This window comes from Poecilia reticulata, chromosome 5, assembly GCF_904066995.2.
Source record: "Poecilia reticulata chromosome 5, P_reticulata-male-v2, whole genome shotgun sequence".
In the NCBI taxonomy this organism is placed as follows: Eukaryota; Metazoa; Chordata; class Actinopteri; order Cyprinodontiformes; family Poeciliidae; genus Poecilia; species Poecilia reticulata.
Genome location: NC_088834.1, coordinates 13,896,987 through 13,911,860, shown reverse-complemented (window position 1 = coordinate 13,911,860; position 14,874 = coordinate 13,896,987). Strand labels below are relative to the sequence as shown.

At 39.2% G+C, this 14,874-nt stretch overlaps 1 protein-coding gene and 2 long non-coding RNA genes across 4 annotated transcripts in view; 2 read left to right on the top strand and 1 right to left on the bottom strand.

Moving 5' to 3' along the window:
* The window catches only part of uba7 (ubiquitin-like modifier activating enzyme 7), a 35,153-nt gene that overhangs the window by 13,630 nt on the left and 6,649 nt on the right, over positions 1 to 14,874 (bottom strand). For both annotated transcript variants that reach the window (XM_008408712.2, XM_008408713.2), the window contains 6 exons: positions 12,848 to 13,058; positions 10,343 to 10,417; positions 8,993 to 9,194; positions 8,830 to 8,912; positions 6,593 to 6,685; positions 3,600 to 3,791 (listed from right to left, as the gene is read on the bottom strand). In XM_008408712.2, the coding sequence (XP_008406934.1) occupies positions 3,600 to 3,791; positions 6,593 to 6,685; positions 8,830 to 8,912; positions 8,993 to 9,194; positions 10,343 to 10,417; positions 12,848 to 13,058 (856 nt within the window). The remainder of the gene's footprint in view (positions 1 to 3,599; positions 3,792 to 6,592; positions 6,686 to 8,829; positions 8,913 to 8,992; positions 9,195 to 10,342; positions 10,418 to 12,847; positions 13,059 to 14,874) is intronic.
* LOC145551676 (uncharacterized) lies at positions 7,396 to 10,349 on the top strand. The gene is made up of 3 exons (XR_014087574.1): positions 7,396 to 8,106; positions 8,563 to 9,387; positions 9,456 to 10,349. It is a non-coding gene; the product is annotated as an uncharacterized LOC145551676 (long non-coding RNA).
* On the top strand, positions 11,045 to 14,728 carry LOC145551677 (uncharacterized). The gene is made up of 2 exons (XR_014087575.1): positions 11,045 to 11,236; positions 11,701 to 14,728. It is a non-coding gene; the product is annotated as an uncharacterized LOC145551677 (long non-coding RNA).

Sequence of the window (14,874 nt, the reverse complement as noted above, 5' to 3'; positions counted from 1 at the left end):
AGTTTGTTCAGAGAGCTGCAGAGAGCAAACATGTCAGCTATGCATCTGATGAACACATAGGATTAAATTTAATTTTGTCAGCTGCTAAGAGTTAGCAAGTTGTTACATTGCTTGCAAATAGTTTGCATCTTGTTCTTGTCTCTGCTGTTTGTTTTTCTGCTGGGTACCAAAAATGTGAAACAAGAAGTCTATAAACTATCTGTCAATTTAACATTATCTTGCAGTTGATTCACCAGACAAACCACATGGTGACAGCAACTAAATCCTGCTAAACAGACATCTCACTCAGTTTGATCAGAAACAATGATCTGTTCCAAAATCACCAGATTTAAGACATGTGTACTCAGATGCCAAGATTAGACCATAATCCAAACCATAAAATGTAGATCAGTGCATCCAAGGTGCATCAAAGACTCCTCAAATTAAAGCCCCCTTTCTGACTTTCCTGAAGGACACATATGCACAACAAAGAAGATTCAGGCTTTTTTAGAGCTCTATTTGAAAAGAGCTAATGAGATCTTGTTATGTTTGTACTTTTTTTGCAAGATGGTTCTGACAAGTCCTAACAGAAAGCAGTACTGCTGTGTGCTGCCGATGTCATCCCCCTTACCCTTATACCTACTCATCAACCTACTTGATGTTTTGTTACTCTCGTACTTAGTAAATACTTATTTAGATATATAAAGCAAGAAAGTTCCATTAAGAAAGCAACTGTTTATTTTTTTGTTTGGGTTGTTGGTGTAATGATGTGTGGGAAATTTTCACGGCACACATTTAGACCCTTAGTGGGATACTGAGCATCGTTTAAATCCCACAGTCTTGTTACTGATGCATGTCCATCTCTTCATGACAGTAAATTACCCACTTTCTGATGGATACGCCTACAGGCCAATGAATTAGGTCACAAAGCTCAATTAATCTTGAACTGGCCTCCAAAGACAACCAGGAATTTTGTTTGTCTGTAAACCCACCAGACACGCTATACCTTTCCTTTCTTGGCCTTGGTTCCCAAAGTGAAAGAGCCGTGTGACAAAGTTACAGTGAGCAGACAAGGACAATCTCCTGGTTGTTTACATATTTCTAAACCCACAGAGAGGAGAAGGAGCAGAGCGAAACACAGAGACTTCCTATTTTGGGAAACAGCTGCTTTAAAACAAAACAAAGAAACCCTGGAAAATGATTAGGTTGCTGGACGAATGACTTTAAATAGGGAAGCACAGAGCTACATGTTGCACACTTTCCTTAAATAAGCCTCCAGTATCAGCAGTCACAACAGTTCCAGTCTCATCAGGGTGACTGGTGAGTATTTGGCACGTTTGGACAAACATTTAGTTTGCCAGCAGTCAAATCAGAGAGATGTGAGTGTTGGTACTTGATATTAATGAACTGAGACTGAGCTCATGAGGGGGGAGGTCTAAGTTATTGCAAAAGTAATCTGAGCTCTTGATACCGCATGTCTGATCGGTGATATTTAACAGCTGCATGTTTGAAGTTGAAACAAAAGCAGCCAGCGAAAAACCCTGCCTAAACCCAGAGAGATAAGACATTATTAGTACCTAGACCTTTGATTTGCTTTTCCTTTGAAGGTTTTTATGTATTTTTTGTAAAGAAACAATGTAAATGCTCACTTTGAACATTTCAGTTCAACATAGAGTAGTTTATAATCCATAGGGTTAAAATGTTTTGAGGGAGCAAACCAGGTTTAATGTTATGTTTACATTTTTTCTGGTGACATAGTGTCTAGACCACAAGGCAGAATCAGGAGATTCTGGTGCTGAGATAAAACAAACAAACAAACAAAAAAAACTTCCAAGATTTAAAAGTTTAGACATTAGGGAATTTAAATCTTGTCAGAAAGATATAAAGTATTATTAGATTCAATAAATAAGTTCTTGAGAAATACGATGCATTTCTCAATGACGTACTCACGTACATACTTTATGCAAAAACTTTACTACATAATTGCAATCAAATTAGTGCTTTCATTTACTTTTACTTATACATCGAAAAGCATATTGGGCCAATTGGGGGTTGGAGTCCTACTCTCTACACACTGCAGCACAGGGGTTCCCACATCTGATTGGACGACTACATCCCCACTACTAGACCAAGACTTCTCGCGGTTAGGAGTGAGTGAGAGCCTCAACTGTCTCCTTTGGGCTGCAGTCATTAAAGAGGAGTGGTCATTGAAACAAGAAAAGTAATTTAACAGATTTAACTCAACATCAGTTCAAACAAGTAATTGGGAAACAAAGATAATTGTTTTATTGCCCTCAGTTACTTCTTAGGTTTTCTCCTCTATCATCAGTGTTCCTGTGCTCACCGAGGTGAGGAAAAAGTGAGTGGAAATACGATAAAAATTATGTTTACAACTAGATTCTTGTAGCAAAGATTACATAAACAGTTTTGGTGCGCAATAGGAAATAATAATTCAAAGAGGACAGATGGGGAAAATCTGAAAATTGCACAACTGTCTCTTGAATATGAATTATGTTATGATAGCTGTATCTACTTTTCTGAGACTGAGATGAATAATCTAATATTTGCAAGTTAAACCTTTCACAACAGAAGGCTCACAAACTGGAAGAGTTCTTGTTCTGCTTTAAGAATAAAAGTGCAGTAAATAAAACAATCCTAAGACTTTTTAGGGTTTAGGATTTGAAATTCTAGCATCTACGACTGACAAGATGACGTGGAATGATTTATTCGCTTTGATAAAAATAACAGAGGTACAGAAATAAACTGTTAGAACCAGCATGTGTTTGAACGTCTGCAGCCTTTGAAGAGCAGTAAGTCACAGCTGCTTCTGTCATCAAGGCGACCTTTTTTTTGCAGATCCTGAATATTTCCCTGTAACCGAAGCTGAAACCAGATCTACACTGTCTCCATGCCCCCTCACTGCACCCTTAAGATACACAGAGGAAAAGTTACCCGCCATTTGGTGGCACTCACCGACCTCTGGCTCAGGGAAAGCTGACATTCTCGGCTGGTGTTTGATTACACTTGGAGGTGAGCTACAGACAAGATGATAATTTTGCATGTATTCCCAAAAGTTAACTAGCTTTAAAGTCTGATGGGTAATCGTGTTGCATGAGTAGTTGAAATATTGAATGAATCCTCAACAGACACATTCATTTAACATCAGTCACTAGCTTGCATCTGACCCTAGAAGAGTCTTCTTTTATCAACTTACAGTTGGCTCGAGTTCACCTCATGTGTCCAAACAGAGAGGCAAGCCTGGGTCTGTTTCTGTCTTACTTGCACTAAAATATCTTAAGGATTATGCTGAGCCAGCTTAAAGACTGGGCTTACATGTAAAAGACAGGCAGTTTGCAGTGGCCTCTCGCTCTGAAAGCGTTCATTCATGACTTAATACTTTCCACCCAAAGAGGAGGGACATCACTTCAAACAGATGTAAACACATTTTTCCTGAAGCAGACCAACTTAAATGATGAATGTATATAATGTAAGGGTCTGTTTGACTGTAAAAAGTGCTTCACTCAGGATTTGTGTGACTGGATGCTTTTATGGACGTTTTCCCTAAAGCCTTACAGACTCTAACTGAGACCGGCTGTGGCTGCATGGAAGCCGCTACTCACTGTGAAGCTCTGCGGGCGGCTCGGCTGGGACAGGACAAAGTACTGTACAGCCAGGTTGAGGTAAGCCGTGCGGTACGACTCGATCTTCTTCTGACCCTGAATCAGTTTGAACAGCTCCAGGCACATCAGGCCTGCCACCGCTGCCGTCGTCGTGGCGATGGCAGGAATAATCCTCCCAGCGATGCGTTTGCTCTGCGAAAGGAGACAACGAGACATTCACTTCCGAGCTTCGCCGCAGGCCAAGCAGACAGGTTTTGGAAATATTCAAGATGTTAAAGTAAAGAGTGAATTCAAAAGCTGAATGTTATGATTTCACAAAACCACATGATGACATGAAGCAACAGCTAAATAGACAGAGTGAAAGATTTTCCTCTGCAGAAATTGATAACATGGACTTTAACTACAAAATGCATGAAGAGAGAGATAACCAATCAGAAAAACTGTTGATGTCCAATCACTGATTGATGATGCAGAATAAGTGGATACACATCAACAGATTTGTTTAAAATATTGTACATCTTGCCGTCTGTGTATCTATATGCCACTTTCAACAAAGAATGCATTTTACTAAATGCTCGTTGTTAGAATATTCTTATAGTACAGAAAAAGTGATATACTGAACTTATAAATGAAAAATATTTAGATAGATTTTTTTATTTTAAAGTTTTAATATCCTGACTACTCACATGGCTAAAAACATCTCTGATGTAGTGCTATATTCAGTTTATAAGACACATAAAGACTTTCATTTGAGATTTTGCAGATTAACGACACACTCTTAAATTATGTCACATACTGACACTAATTTATAGCCTTTAGATTAGCGGTTCTCAACGTGGGCGGTACCGCCCCCCAGGGGGCGTTCAGAGGACGGCAGGGGGCGCTAGCGGACATTTTTACCAAAGGGGGGCGCTGGGATGCCTTTGGGGGGCGTTTGGTCGAAGGTAAACTTTACACCTTAAATCCACAACAATACCAATTTAGACTTTGAGCAACTTGGTAAAACTGTATTGTGTAACATTAAACCATGCTTGGCTGCAACTGTATCGATGGCAGCTGCTCTTCTATTCAGTGTTTGTAGCTTCTTGGCGCAGCTCCGTTCTCCTGCTACTGGTAGCTAAAATCACGATACCCTCTGAAAAATGAACCAATTTAAATAAAGAAATCCAGAAATCCTTCCATGGGTGATAGAGAGCGTTCATTTTATAGCGTTAACACCAGGGGTGAAAGTAAGGGGGTATGGCAGGGTACTGCGTACCCCTAAAAGATTTAGAGAGCAATAAACCAAGAGAGGATAATACTAATCAAATGAAACTAAATGGAAATGAATGAAGAACAAAATGCAATAATAAACTAAGAAACTAAAATAGATACAGAGGAATAAACTGGTATGGCAAGACCTTTCTAGCAATAATTAATACAGATGACTGTATGGCAAAAATAAACAGACACTATTTCCAAATAAAATGTAAAATAATATTGTTGAAGTGCCATGGGTTTGTTGAGATCACATCTAGTACTGAGAATAAATATATCTTACAGACCATAACAGTAAATAACTTATCACTTATTTATGTTTTTAATTAGATTTGACATATATTTATTTCTTCAATATTATTTTTCATGTCAATATTAATGTTATGATGCTGATGACTCCATGACACTTTCAATTTACTCATTAGGATTTGATTAAGAACCAGATTTGTTCTTTGTAATTTTTGTCCAGTAAAACTATTAATCTATAAATCAATAGGCAGGTCTATATAAAGATATAATCCATGTTTCTGTCTCATATTTGTATGGCATTAAAAGGATCTGGAACTTTTGTTTTTCCACTGAAAGCTCTGGTTTGCACAATAAATGCCATGAGGGTGAAGTTTTATGGATGATACTCTGATGTCCCATTCTCCTGAAGGCAGCACAGAGCTGAACCGAAGAGAAGAGCCATGATTAATGTAGTTACAGTTCTATCCATGTTTTAATGTTGCAGAGCTCAGTCGTTTTGCTAATAGTTCAAAGTTTAAACTGGCATGTTGTACATCTTTTATCTGGTCATTTTGTGCAATATTTAACAACTAGAAAAATAAGAATATTTTTTCCACTCTGATTGGCTGCTGTAAGGCCTACAGATTTTAACTTGAATGTCCATTGCATTTTTCGTAGACGCCTGTGAAAATAATTTCTATTCCCATGACTTTTTTGTTCCCTGGGAAATTATTTTTGATGATAAATACAGAAACAAGCATAAAAATCAAAACATCTACAATAGTGGTAGTAATACCTGGATAAAGGCTAGGGGGGCGCTGGCCCAAAAAAGGTTGAGAAACACTGCTTTAGATCGTAAAAAAATCAGCACAATTAATACTATACATCATGTGATCTGGTGACTAAGTTTGAAGTTATTTTGAAACGAGATGCAGCCTGTGGTGAAGGCTGTGATTACACGGGGCTGGAGGGGAGGGGCGCTGCGTGACTCTCCTTTGTCTCCCCTCACTCAACGGCTCCCGGCCCCTCTCTGAGCCTCCATCTGTCTTGGCGGTGAGTGTCTGCAGCAGCAGCTGGAACAAGGCCCAGCTCAGGTGTCACCTTCCAGGCAGCAGGTAAAGTGCCATGATTAGTCCCATTCCAGGAACAATAGGTGGGGAGGCTGTTTCTGCAGCTTCAGGGCAGGTGTGTGAAGCGACAGCTAAAAACACGACCACAGGGGAGGAGATGAAGTCTGTCGCTCTGATTTTTCTTTCTTTTTTTGTTTCTTTGTGATGCTCTGGCAGGAGTCCTGAATGATCAGTCCTGTTTTGTTTTGCTTTACCTCAGTTTGATGTTTTTATGATATTATGAAGTTGTCTTGATCAACAGTTCTTTCAGGATTTCTGACTGTTTTTAAGCAGCTAATGACCAAAGAAAGACTATGAAACTCAATAAACTCATTGGCCAAGGTGACTTTATGAGACCACTGGGTTTAATTGTATGAAGTGCACAATGCAAATATAGACCTGGTGGCGATCAGCTGCCGGAATGTCGTAGTTTTCCGCTCTCAGGTTGGATGCAGCAACGATGTAGTCCATGTGGAAGTTACTGTCATCATCCTGTAAGAGTTGGGACGTTAATAATACATCAAAATAATCAATGTTTCTTTGTAAAACTTAGCGCTAAATAAATAATTTCTCAATTTCCAAATTAATTAGATAAACCTGAGTCCCATGTTATGTGACAGTCCAGGGATCTGATGCAGTTCTCCTGCTTTGTAATCTGCCTGCTTGGAGTCACTGTGGTCACCATGTCACAATTCAGTGGAAAGAAGACTTCTGCTGTGATTGATGTGAACAGTGAGGTCATGCAGCTCTACAAAAGCTAGGAGGCCGACTGTCATTCAGGGAGAGCTCCAGGGTCTGTGGTGACGCTGTTAGCTGGCAACCTGATGCCTCTGGAGCTCTCCTCCACACATTCCATCCAGCCGCCGCATCAGCAGGGCACGGAGGGATGCAACTGAGAGAGGGGAGTCTGGGAGTCTTGTTTTTTATTCAAGAGGACATTCAATATGCGCATGACTTACCTCACGCACCTTCATTTCTGAACTAACACAATATTTTACCAGGAGCTCTTTCAGGCATCCTTTTAAACCCGTGCCAGGTCTTCTATTAATCAGATACGTAATTCTGCAGCACAGCCTCCTCAAGATGGAGCCCGATGAACCGAGCCTTCTGCATTTACTGGCTGGCACCTCTTATAAGGATGTGCAAATGGCCTTAGAATAATTTAAAAGTAGCAAAAGAAGTCATTAAAAACTAGCTTTCATTTTGTTTTATTCTACAATATATATTTTTTTCTTTTTATTGACGTTAACATGACTTAAAGTGAAGATGACCTACATTTAGATTTAGGGTTAATGAACATTTTTGAGCTAACAAACCACATGTCAGCTAGTTCTATGGTTTAAATCATAGAACTAGTTCTATGATTTAAATCAGATTTAAACCATAGAACTGATACATCAGGGACTGATACAAACATATTCTTGGAACCCACTAAGTTCCAAGAATAATTTTCAAGATGAACATTTTGGGGTCTAAAAGCACTATTTCTTATAACACACATATTCCTTTTACTAATGAGGTGATAGAAAAGGATGTGCAGAAGCCCCAAGGATCCGCTTCTCTTTAAACATTTCTATACAAGGAAAGCACCTTGACCTCTTAGATCCCCTTTTAAGAGCTTACACTACAGAAACAAAGGGAATGTTGATCAAACAGCACTTTGTAGGAACTTTTTGTTGCCTCTATCTAAAAGTGAAACTAATAAATCGGACACAGAAACAAACTTACTACTACACAAAACAAGAGTGCTAAAACATCAGACTACAGAGAGCTTTTTTTCTGACTGTGAAATCACTACCACTTCCTTTTCAGGAGGATGAATTCAAACAGAAAAAATGCTCAGGAAGACATTTGAAGAACTTCCCAGGATCCTTAGGGAGTGTCTGCATCCGTACGATTAAGAATGCCTGAAGGTAGGGGTGTGATTAGAAAGCTGATTCATGACTCTAATACAATCCATTTATTACTATCTCCATGGTTCACCAGAAAAATCATCACAAAAATAAAAAATGGTGTTATTATATTGTACATCTTGGCCAGCTAGGCAATTTGAAAAGTGATTTTTAATCTCAGTTGCATTACCATCTTAGATAAAGACGATATAAAAGTAGTTGACATTGTGGCTTACTCTGATGAAGCATCTGGTTAGCATAAAGCTGCAAACACTGGAAAAGGTTTACCAGTGCACCGCCAATAAAAGTCCAAGTTTCAAACATTTAGGAAGCCGCCTCAAAAGGAAATACGACTGAATTTCATACAAAGTGAGGCGGTTAAACATTATGGACAAACTTCAGGAAATACTTAATTCAACACTTCTTTTAATGAGCCGACTGACTCAACTTTTCCTCTTTCCACATTTCTGAAAACAGGAAGGACATTTCTAAAACATCTGCCTCTGCTCCAAGCCAACGTATTCTGTGTGAAGACACAACACAATCGAGCTCTGTTTTAATGAATGGTCAAGCACTGGCTAAGATTCAGCTCTCTGAGGCTCAAAGGACGTTGGAAAAAGACACGATATGAAAGCACCTATAGACTTAAGTGTTGCTCCCTGCTAAGGTTCAGTCGCCATGCTGTCACCACCTGCAGCCTCTCTACAGTGTACAGCAGAGCTATCATTGTACCCACCAACATACCTTCTCAAAGTCAATGGGGTACATCTGAGCTGCGCTCTTCAGTGAAGACAACTTTCCTTTCAGCTCCTCGAGTTGGGCTTTGTCTGCAGAGGAGATGGAAAGAGGCTGAAGACGCAGGAAGATTACATTAGCTAAAAGTTAAAAGCATCGGAAGCTAACCTACCAGTTTCATCACCCTCCTTTTTCCTGTCCTCCTCCATTTCCTTGTCAGTGACGTGAATTTTTACGGAGGACTTTGGACTAAATGGTGGAACTGAGACTCTCTCTAAGGTGTTTCTGATCGCAACACAGTCTCTTGTCCCTTCGATCCCATAGATCTGCCCGTATAGGTTGGCTGCTGCCACCACATACCCCATGTGGGTTGTCTGAAACACATAATTCAAATGCAAACACCAAACAGTGATAACAATATGACCATCTACTTAGTAGTGCCTTGTTCCTGCTCTTGCTGTCGAAATAGCCACACAGACTGAGACCGACGTGATGGGATACCGTTTTGGATTGAAAATATTTGTCGAGCTCATCCCACATATGCTCAAATGGAATCTGGAGGAGCAGGTATAAACACTTCAAACTTGTTTTTGTAATCTTGAAACCTTGTGTGAACCATTGTTTCTTTACAACAGGGAACATGAAGTCAAAGAAGCTGCAAACACCACTGGCAAGTATTCACAGCACTTATCTTTTTCCACAGCCTAACATAACTAACAATTTTATTCCAAATTGTTTTAAGGTAATCTCTCTATCCTCAAAATTCTACACACCAATACTATGTTATGACAGTGGAAAAAAGTTTGAGATTTTATCCAATTCATTATTTTTGAATAGAAAACATAGCACATGTCAACTCCTCCTCCACTTTCTTAAGGCTTTATTGCATAAAATGCACAGTGTGCTGTCATAATTACGACTGTGAATCAAGAATTGAGACTATAGAACAGATTTGCCTTGAGAGTAATGCTGTTGAAGTAGGATTAACAAAAAGGTGAAGAGGGAGAAGAATGGCACTAAGGGAAAAACCTTAAGGTCGTGTTTTGTCCAATAAAAAAAACAGGAGGCGGCTGTTACACAAACTCCAGATTCAGTCTTCTTTGCAACACACATATTTTTGCAGAAAATGTGTTTCTGAATCCTGTCACTTCACTTTAAGGTACAACACTCACTTCAGTTCAGCCATAAGAACAGCTGCCAGCAGTAAAATGCTGTCTCAGCACCTGCTGATCACACGTTTGTTCACATTTTTAGTATTTTGGTTGCTGGCAGTCCACTATTGCCACTGGGCATACGTGATGCTGCCGGTTTATTGTGAGACAAATAAACGACTTAGTTATCAAGGGTATCGGTGTAAGTGATCAGTAAATCATTACTGTGCATTCGTAGCCTAGGTAATGACTTTAAGGTCACTATCAGACAAGATAAAGAAGGAATGTGAACCGCTTTCAACAACACTGCCGCTTTTCCTTTACATTCATCAGTTAGGTGACTGCCTTGTATCGGATCAAACTCTACTCACATTGTTAGGGTCAAATGTCAGCGGATGAGGGCATCTCTTGGATCCAGACCAAAAGGGCAAACCATTGGAGGTCAACTAAAAAGGAGAGGAAGCAGGAGAAAATCCCTTTATCACACTGATGAACGGCTGTAAAATCATTGTGGATTTAGTTTATTGGTCATTCACTTCAGTGCAAAGCACCACAAATCATTCCAATAGGTGAGGAAGCTGTCAAATCTTCTGGATTCAGGGGCATTTCCAGGGTTGAAATTTTGGACATTTCCAGGTTCAAATTCCCAGAGTTGCCTGATTTTCTAATGTAAAAATGTAAATGTTGACCAATTCCTGGCTGATGTTTCTGCAGTGGTCATACTTTGCATAGGGAAGTACAGTTCTGTCAGAAAGCGTTTGCTCATTTCTCGAGTTTGCCTTTTGTCACAGTCAAAAGGAAAACTTTTGACTGTGTGACAAAAGTATGCCGCAAGAATCCGAAACATTACATTTCAGATCTTAGTATAAGATAAAGATAACTTGAGTAAATACAAAAAGCAGTTTTCAAATTACAATTTCATTCAGGAAAAAAAAAACAAAAAAACTAACAAAACCCCCAGGGAAAAATTGTTAAATCACAATTAACTGATTAAAAGATTAAAAGTATTTAATAAAATGTTAATTTGGAAAAACATAATGGTCTTGGTATAAAAAGACTATTTTGTAAACCTTACTAACATTATAGAAGTTAGACTTTCAGATATTCCAGTACCAAAGAATATTTATTTCCAGATGGAACTTTTAGATATTATAAATAATATCTGAAAAAATGCTTAATGTTGTTGCATTAAACTATTTACCTTTTCCAGCTTATCAAGACCCGGAGAACACCTAACTCAAAATCCAGGCTTGTTCAGACACTAAGTAAGATCTATAACATCTTTTAACAGGCGAAATTAAAAATATGACTAGCATGTTATTTCCTATATTTGTTGTATGCCACATCCAACCTTGTGTGTTCCTGAAGCTACAAGTTATATCATTATCAGGTGTGTAGTGACTGGGATGCAGTTTGTCAGTCTGATAAAAGAACAAAAGGTCTGGCAGCTTTGATGTTGCCAAATGGTCCACAAGTGGAGCCAGAGCGAGTGTCTTTCTGGTTGTGCCAGTTTCCACTGCAGGATGGCTCAAAAGCAACAGGGATCAAAAGCAGAAGGTCTTTTTTTTTTAAAAAAAAAAAAAAAAACCTTCTCTTTAAAAAGATTAAGCTTATATGATAATGTTGTCCAGATACAACAGAATTGATACTTTCTTATTCTTCAAAACTGGAACAACAAGACAGCATGAAATCCAACTAAAATGACAAGTTTTCTATGCATATTTTATAGGGGTGCCGACATCTGAGGTGGGAGCTGTATGCTGGATGAAGATGCTCAAACAAGAAAGCATTTTGCTTACAGCAGGAACTGGTAATTTAAAGAAAAACAAAACCCAAATGAAATCGGTGAAGCCTTTGGTTTGGTCTTTGAAACATTCTGTTAACATTTTGATCCGCATCCCTTGTTCTGTTTCTTTGTCTTTTAAGATGTGTACATTTCGTTGAAGGAAAACCTTAAATTTTGCTTCTACTTTCACATGTAAACATGATATTTCTGCTTTTGGTCTCTGCAACAGACTTTTTAAACATCAAATATATGAGAGGGAGGGTAGCCTGTTGCTAATTGCATAGTAAAAATCATAAACTGGAGATTTAAAATCTGGCATGGCCTTAAGGCTGTAAGTAAAGACTTTCTGACCAGTAATAGCTGCTACATCCTGTCTAAGTTTATCTATGACCAGTAAATGTCAGGTTGGAAGTTGACAGATGACTGACATCAGTAACCTTATCATAGTTCCTCAGACAGTCTGTGGCATCGAGCGACTTTCCACAAGAACAATGGAACTACAACTGTTGCACATTTTAAAGGTGGAAAAAAGAGAACAAATATAACCGAAGCAGCAGCAGTAACTACTGTTTGCAGGATCAGGTTTTGTAATTGTTACGCAAAACAATAAAGATACGAAGCCAGAAAAGTTCTGCTTTTCTAAAGAGACGCTCCGGAAAGTCTCCACGCTTTTATAAATATTTGAGTAGACGTATTAGGAAAGGAAAAAAAAAATAGAACAGTCAGAGGAATTTCCAGAACTGTGCAGGACATTGTGATAGCACGACAGGGCCAAATGCAGGAACTGGGAGTCAGAAACTGGGTTTAGTGAGGGTGTGTTTGGGTTGATACCGATCTGTGACCCCACCCCCCACACCAGTGTGACATCACTCTGTCCGCTTGCTCCAACCCCTCAGAATCCCTCTGAGATATTTATCACTGCTGGTTTTTGACTGGTCTACTCACATAAGAGCAAATACAACGCCAATTGTGTTGCTATTAGTGCTTAAATAACTAACACAGACTGTTGGTGTAAACAAACAGCGCCCCTGTGTGTCCTTCAACATTAATTGCATGTTGATGAGGTCTGACTGTAAGGTTGGGGTTTTACCTCTCCTGGAGGGAAACAGTGCAGAAGCTGGCGGATATCGTTGTTGTACAGAGTCTCCCACTTGCGGCGCGCCCAGCCCACACAGTCCTCCCAGCTTTTTGGACGGTGGCCTCCAGCCGCCGTCTCCTGAAGGCTGATGCAGACGCCTCCTAAGATCTCCAGGGCCTCAGCATCCCCATGAGTCAGAGTCCGCTCTATGAAATTCGGATCCCTGCAGGATCCCGGTAGCAGCTTTTATTAACAGACTTACAGTTCACAAAAGTACAGCTGTCCGCCAACAAACACTAACTAGTATACTGACTGGACAACCATTGCTTAGTATTTCACACTTCTTTCCATTAAAGAAGAATGGAAAAGGACAGCTAACCTGGTCAATGTGGGGGATGGATGGAGCTAAATGCAGGCGCATTCAGGAAGGAGTTCACCTTCCAGCAAATCAATAGAACTAAAGACACAACCAGAGCTACAATGGTTTAGATGACAGCACATTCGTATTAGAATGGACCGGTCAAAGTCCAGAAAACAATACTGAATTTGTGTGAAAAAAAAGAAAGAAAATTGATCCTCACAGATAATCTCTAAGCGCTCACCAGACCTTAGAGTCAGAAGGCATTTTTTTGATTCTCTTATTCTGACTCACATCCATCGTAAGTCAGTGTTTACTTAACTTGTACCATGTGGATAAGAGCTCCTCTAAAATATCATACTTGGCTAATTCATTTCTGAGTTATTAACATGTTCCAGATCACGCTCTTCCTGTCACCTTGTATGCATCATGATGATGGGGGATATTCCACCTTTTACACATAAACGTGTCTGAACAGGAACTTTCAGAGTCATACTTCTGCATGTAGCAGCAAGGGTGGGACGACAATGGAACGAAACATAAGAGTTCATTTCCATGACCTCTTATATGTAATGAGTCACAATTTGCTGGACAATGAAATGTGGATGACCATCCACAGAAGAAAAAAAAAAGTCCAGAAGGCTTTATTTGTACAATGGAAAATACCAGAGTTTTCTAAACTGTATCTTTCAGTTTCTATTGGAGTGAGTGTGAAAGCACCTGAGAGTCCAGGGGATCAAATCAAATCTCACCAAAACAAACAGAAAGACATTTCAAACATGTCTGGATTAGAAAGGCTCAGAGTTCACACAGAGTTTGGGTCTTGAAGCTCAGTACTATCACTGATTATTTGCTCTGGCGCTTTGCTTTGTGATAAACTCAGTACATCAGGTGTTATTTGTAAAATAAGCTAAAAATACTGACAAATTATGAAAGAGATACAGTTGTAAACCAGACAAACTATTTTACGTTATATGACAGTTTGATGAGTCAATATTGTTTTGAACTACAATTTGTCTGTGTGGGTTTAGAGAGAGCTCAGTCTCAGTCAGATTGGGTGGGAGGTGGTTATGAAATTCATTCAGTTCTCACTTTTCAAATCATGTCTTTTGAATATTCACAAATTCTTAACAACATGTAGGCCTGGTGTTTGTATTAACCCATTAATACACTCTAATCCAGACTTTTCCATTATTGCCCTGGTTGTATAATAAAGGTCTCTGTCCTGCTGGAGGGTAAATGTTCACCTCAAGTCTCAACTCTTTAACATTCTCCAACAAGATTTTTTTTTCCAGGATTTTCCTGCATTTAGCTCCATCCGTCTTCCCGTCACAAATGCAGTGTAAGTTTTTCCTCACCGATTACATTTATCATTATGCAAATGTTTATCACTGTCAAAAAATGTAGTTTTGATCTCATCTGTACACGTTTTCTGTATCGCTCCTTAACAGCTTGATGTAAACAAGGCTTTATATCACAACACTTTCACAAATGACAAATTTGTGGAGTGAATCGCTAATAAACTATGAATAAGCTATGAATCTCTCTGATCTTTCAGTCTAGGTGGCTGTCCATTATGTCACACTCGTTCCACACAGGTGAATTCTATTTACCAATTAGATGTTTTCTGCAGGCAAATGGTAGCAGCAGATTTTATTTTGGGGCATTAGAGTAAAAAGTC